The sequence below is a fragment of the Arachis hypogaea genome, chromosome 7, assembly GCF_003086295.3.
Source record: "Arachis hypogaea cultivar Tifrunner chromosome 7, arahy.Tifrunner.gnm2.J5K5, whole genome shotgun sequence".
Classification (NCBI taxonomy): Eukaryota; Viridiplantae; Streptophyta; class Magnoliopsida; order Fabales; family Fabaceae; genus Arachis; species Arachis hypogaea.
This window is the reverse complement of record NC_092042.1, coordinates 57,014,546-57,021,131: the sequence shown is the minus strand read 5'-3', so window position 1 is coordinate 57,021,131 and position 6,586 is coordinate 57,014,546. Positions and strand designations below refer to the sequence as shown.

The 6,586-nt window shown below is 31.1% G+C and overlaps 1 protein-coding gene across 1 annotated transcript in view; it reads left to right on the top strand.

Moving 5' to 3' along the window:
- Positions 1 to 4,561: 4,561 nt before the first annotated feature.
- LOC112701495 (uncharacterized) overlaps positions 4,562 to 6,586 on the top strand; it is an 11,896-nt gene continuing 9,871 nt past the window's right edge. The window contains exons 1-4 of the mRNA XM_025752245.1: positions 4,562 to 4,793; positions 4,986 to 5,104; positions 5,491 to 5,576; positions 5,627 to 5,711. Of these exons, the coding sequence (XP_025608030.1) occupies positions 4,562 to 4,793; positions 4,986 to 5,104; positions 5,491 to 5,576; positions 5,627 to 5,711 (522 nt within the window). The remainder of the gene's footprint in view (positions 4,794 to 4,985; positions 5,105 to 5,490; positions 5,577 to 5,626; positions 5,712 to 6,586) is intronic.

Below are 6,586 nucleotides of genomic sequence, written 5' to 3'. Positions count from 1 at the left end.
AGGGCCTTCCAACAGAGTTTGTTACAAAGGCTTTTCCTTCACATCATCACCAGGTTTGCGTTGTACAAAGGCGTGGTTGTAGATACACAATGGGACTCTGTTGGTACAGGGATAAACAATTATTCAAAGCTCATCTTACTAGACGTTGGAAGGCTTTTATTATTGACAATACTCTTAGGCATGGAAGTTTAGTTATTTTTAATGTCTCTTCATTAGATGAGAGAACCATGTATGCTGATGTAATCACTAAATGAGATATAAATCTATATAATATTTAGTTTTGCTTTCTGTTTTCGTGTAGCTTTTATTTCTATGTTATTAGTAATCATATTAAACTTTTATGTATCAATATGCAAAATTTTACTTTTGATCTATGACTTATTTAATACTATATTTCATCTTATCCATGACCTGTTAATATTGTTATATTGCTGTTGTTTCCCTTTTTTTCATCTTTTCTCATAAAAACTTCCTAATACAATCATTAATTTAGTTTATCCAATTTTTTGCAGTAAATTTTAAGAATAATGATTTTTTTATTTAGCTCAATTTATTTTAATTTGTCACAGCTTTATTCTAATTCATATACACATACACACACACATATATATATATATATATATATATATATATATATATATATATAAGAATAATGATTTTTTTTAGCTCAATTTATTTTAATTTGTCATAGCTTTATTCTAATTCATACACACACACACACACATATATATAGCCACTGTCACTATGATGCAGGTTTTCTCTAAGGTTCCCTTTATCCAAGACCCTTTTAACGAAAAGGATGAAGAGATATCTCTATAGTCTACAAAGATTGCTGAGAGTACCATCAACTCTCTTTGGCGTACTCACTGGTAATTTACACATATATATCATCAGATCACATGTTATATAAATTGTTGTATTATATTCTGTATTAATTATTGTCAGATGTGAATCAGTTACATTTATTACATTCAGGCAATAATACTTATTTACTCTAAATCATTTAATGTTTTGGTTTGGAAAGACTATACCATGCCTTCATGTTTCTTTTATTTGAGTTCATTTCCAACTACAACCAATTGATACACATTTTTTTGTAAAAGCTGCAAATTTCTTCCTCAGTTTCTTTCTGTGAATTTATCTTCCATGTTTTCTTTCACATTATTATAAATAGTCATCCCCTGTAGAGTTACTTAGTATATTGTATTATGCACTGCTTGGGAAAATATCATCATAATCTGCATATTTTATTTGTTATCATTAGTTTCATTAGTCATGGTACTAGAAGACTATCGATTGACTCCCAAGCTTGCAAGAGCCAGGCGAATGAGCATTTTAAGAAGCAAGAGGTTGAACCATACTTTGAATGTCAATGATGTTCTTAGATATAGTTGTAAGTTTGAAGTTATTTTTTCATCAACTATACATGTTCATGCCCATATTCACATTATTTAAGTAGTTTCTAATTTTCTTGATACATCTCCAAAAGATCATTCACCTCAAGTCGTGCTTCCTCTCAAGAGAACTTCTTCAGCTGTTTCAAATGACAGTATTAGTTGCTTCATATCAACTGAGAAAGGTCATTCAAGTTGTACAGGTAATAATAAAATTTGGTTACATTTTATAATACATGTGTCTCTTTAGAAGAAAAGCATGTTGCTTAAATGATCATGTTAATCAGTTGTAAAATATATTTTAATTATATTAATTTACTTTTACAAATGTATTGTTAATTCTTTTTACTATGTGTATATAGGTCACCAAATGTTTAAAGTGAATTTTCATGATCCTGTGAATTTGAGTTCTAATATCTCCAGCAGCCGAGATAAGAAAAAAGTTACATTAAAGGGAACATGTTCCTCAACAAAAGCTATCGTTAATCCCTCTGATAATATGCTGTCTGCTAAAGCAACATTCTTTGATCCTACCAGCATCAGAACTCCTTTGTTAGATGTTACAAATGGTTTGTACTTCTCATACTATAAAAGAGTAATTAATAATTTTTTGATTAACCATTCTATTTCTCTTTGAGGCTTTTTTTATCATTCTTTTGGTTAATAAGGATTTTGTTTAATTTTGTTACAGTAGGTTGGAATAATAGCAGCAGATATAAATCATGTACCCTTAGTAACACTAATGCAAATTTACAAAAGGATAAAAGTCATAAACCTACCTACGTTGATGGTGCTGATTATCTGTTTTGCAACAATAAAATAATAACCTCTTCAAGCATGAATAATAATTTAGAGAGGTGTGAATTTATAATTTTTTATATGTTAATTTTTTTATGTTGTTATCACTCTAACCAATAATTAGCTTAATGAAAATTCATTGTAGTTATTTGTCTGAGTTTTTTTATGTCTTTTTTCAATTGTATTATACATAATCACAAGAGATTCACCAAGCAAACAGATACAATTATCAGAGAAGTATGCAGAAGTAACAACGAGCTATTTACATCTTCTGTTCATGACCATGGACAGTCTTCTAAAAATGTAAATAATGTAATTCATGATTCCAATGTATCAGATTTATATCATCATGAAGGTATTCCAACTTTTACTTGACTAATTTAGTAATTGTTCAAATTTCACTTTAGGAAGGTTTGGATTGATTTTTGAAAAAAGTACTTTTTTTTTACCTTTTTAAAAAAAATTGTTAAATAGATAGAAGTTATTGCACATTTGAATAATTTTTAAAAATAATTATAAGTATTAGAAATGTCTTTTGCTTAATTTTTTTTAAAGCAATATATTGTTAATTTTAGGAAAAGTAAATAATTTTTTTTTAGATAATAGTAATTTTTTAAAAAGATTTATCTAAATAGATTTAAAATTATATGAAAGTAATTCATTTTTAACAAAAAAAATATTTTTTATAATTCCAAAAAGCCCATCCAAACCCAACAATTTATTTAGCAACAGCATTACAAATGACTATTCTATTTCAATTTTTTTACAGTTGTTGATGTATTCGATGACATTAATTTAGAAAGTGATTACTCTATTGATTTTCAAGACGACAATGTCATTGGTAAAATTTAAATTCATCAATATTTATAACATTATTAAGTTATATTTTAATGGAGTAATATTTATGACTAGAGCATAACAAGATATATTATTTTTTTAATATTTTATTTAGATGAAAGTGCGACTGCATACGAGATTGACAGCTTAGTTATTGATGAAGAAGGTATGTTTTCATTAGATTGAAAATTTGTTACACAAATATAGATATATTAAATGATTCAAAATATAATTTACATTATATTAGCTAATGAAATTAAAATTTTATTTTAAAGCTTTTTGGGATGCGGGTGATCTTTCTCATACATGTATATATTGCAAAGCTTTGATGTGGGATCATGAGAGACTTTCAAAGAGTATCAATAGTGTCACTCCTCATTTTGGTTTGTGCTGTATGGATGGCAAAGTTGAGTTGCCCCTAATGAAACAGGCCCCAGATAATCTAAAAGCATTGTATTTTTTGGACGATGAAATAGGCCGATACTTTCGAAAAAACATAAGGGCATTTAATGCAATGTTTTCATTCACATCAATGGCTGGCAAGATTAACCATAAAATTAACAATGGTTCCGATCCGCCATCATTTATTTTGAGTGGCCAGAACTATCACTCAATCGGAAGTCTTATTCCACAAGCAAATGAAAAACCAAGATTTGCACAGCTCTACATTTATGATACGGACAACGAGATTCATAACAGAATTAGTGCTATTCTGTAAGTTTTTTTTTTGTATACACAAAGCATATTCTTTATAATATCAACTTTATTCACTTACTCATTTAAGGTCCATCAATATGTTGTGTTTGTCATATTTTCTTTTCTCTTTTTTTTTTCAGCCCAGTAAGTTCGGTGGGTAATCTTGAACATGATATAGTTTGTATGCTGAAAAATATGCTAGATGAGCATAATCCTTTGGCACAGTCGTTCCGTTATGCTCGGGATAGATTCACCGAGTCACATTCTCTTGATATGAAGTTAAAACTGATTAGGCGTAGGGAAAAAGATGGTCGGCGATACAACTTGCCTACTGCATCAGAAGTTGCAGCATTGGTAGTTGGTGACATTGATGATTCTTTATTGGACAGAGATATCATATTGGAAACCAAATCAAAACAACTAAAGAAGATTGATGTTATCCATCCATTGTATTTGGCTTTGCAGTATCCTCTTATTTTTCCATATGGTGAGGATGGATATAGAACAGGCATCTTAGCAGCTTCTCGATACAATGTTGACGGTTCAAAGAAGAGGAATACAATAAGCATGAGAGAATTCTTTGCATTTCGACTGCAAATGAGGTCATCTGAGTCACCAATTCTGCTTAACTCCCGTAGGTTGTTCCAACAGTTCTTGGTTGATGCATATACTATGGTAGAGTCTGAGCGTCTTAGTTTTCTTCGTTTCAACCAACCAAAGTTGAGGGTTGAAAGTACAAGTTATTGCATGAGTCTTTAGTTAGAGGTGATGCAAATGCTGTTTCAAGTGGTCAAAGGATAATTCTCCCAAGCACTTTTACGGGTGGACCTAGATACATGTTTAATAATTGCAAGGATGCATTTGCTCTTTGCAAGAATTTTGGTTATCCAAGTTTTTTTGTCACCATCACATGCAATCCTGAATGGGATGAGATAAAGCGCTTATTAATTGGTACTGGCCTTAAAGCAGAAGATCGTCCTGATATTACATCAAGAGTCTTTAAGATTAAGCTAAACAACTTAATCAGAGATTTTAAGTATGGTGATATTTTTGGAAAGATTTCTGGATGTAAGTCTTCTTTTTAAAAAAATGTGAAATTTTACTGCAATTTTTTAATTTACATTTCATTTAGTAACTTTTGCTGTTTTGGTTTTATTTTCAGATGTATGCACTATTGAATTTCAGAAGAGGGTCTTCCTCATGCTCATATTTTGTTGTTCATGCATCCTCTTTCAAAACCTAGGTCTCTTGATGATATAGATAAGTTAATATCGGCACAAATACCCGATAAACGTCGAAGGCCTAAGTTATATGCTGCTGTTGAGAAATTCATGGTTCACAGTCCATGTGGCAAGTATAACAAGAATAGTCCTTTCATGGTAAATGGTTTGTGCTCCAAATATTTTTCCAAACAATTTAGACAACGTACTGTTGTTGATGAAGCTGGGTTCCCAAAGTATTGTAGGCCAAAATGTCGCACCATAATAAAAAGGTGCACTCTTGATACTCTTTTATTGTCCCGTACACCCAACTTTGTTATTAGTATGTTGTCACATTAATTTGAGATACTCGCAACTTCTGCATCAATATTTATTCATATGTTCAAAAAATATCGTTTACTCTTCATTCTACCAGACATCAGTTAATGTAATGCTCCTCCTATTGTTGAGATTAACAACCATTATATTGTAATACATTCTGCATGTGAAGCTACTTGGAGATTATATGGTTATGATATTCAAGTTAAGGAGCCTGCTGTTATCAGACTTCCATTTCACTACTAGAGGAGAATCCTGTTATTTTCAAGGAATACGAGGGTATTCAGGATGTCCTTAGTCGTGTTGATGCGAAGTTCACTAAATTACAAGCATGGTTTTTGTGAAAATTTTTCCATTGGCTAGGTCATTACCTATTGTGAGTTTCCACAGAAATTTGTATGAAGGACAATATTTCAATGTGGATTCCAAGAAAAAAGGTTATCTATTGGTAGGTGACACATGTTCTAGAGGTAATGCAGGATTATTATCTTAGATTCTTCTCAACATTCAGAAAGGTTGCACCATTTGAGGAAATACCACTGTTGATGGTGTTACACACAACACTTTCAAAGAAGCATGCTATGCACTAGGTCTCTTGCAAGACGAGAAAGAATTTATATGCTATTCTTGAAGCAAGTACTTGGCTTCAGCCAACTATGTTCGTGACCTTTTTGTCATGCTTCTGATATCAAACAACATAGCATGTCCAGATTTGTTTTAGAAAGATGCTATAAAGAATTATCTGAGGATATTTTATTTGAGCAAAGAAGAATTCATCATGTTCAAGGTATTTAGTTAAAAATTGTACAATTATGGTTTTATTTTTTATTGATATGTTATTATCTTGAAGTTGCTACATGTATTAATATAAAAATTATATTTTTGTATAGATCTTCATTTGTCTGACGAGCATACATGAACTTGACCCTTGCAAAAATTGAAGACAAGATGCAAGCTAATGAGGTCTCTTAAAAGTTTCCAGCGATACCTACCCATCATTAGATCTTTTTCATGTTTGAAGATGCTTATTGTTGGACGAGTTTTTTATCTTCTTTGCTTAAGAGCAATATATGCAATTCTAAAACCATGAAATAGCAACGATCTGCATTGACACATTATTGATTCCGTACATATGATTGTGGGCTGGATTTTTCTTTCATATATGGTTATGAGACTGGTACTGGCAAGACGTTCATCTAAGAATACTCTTTCTGGGCTTATCTTAGATGTGGTGGGAACATTTGTTCTTAAATGTTGGCTTCAAGTGAGCATTCTGGCTTCTTTACTACTTCCTAATGGTCGTGGGGGGGGACTGCTCACTCA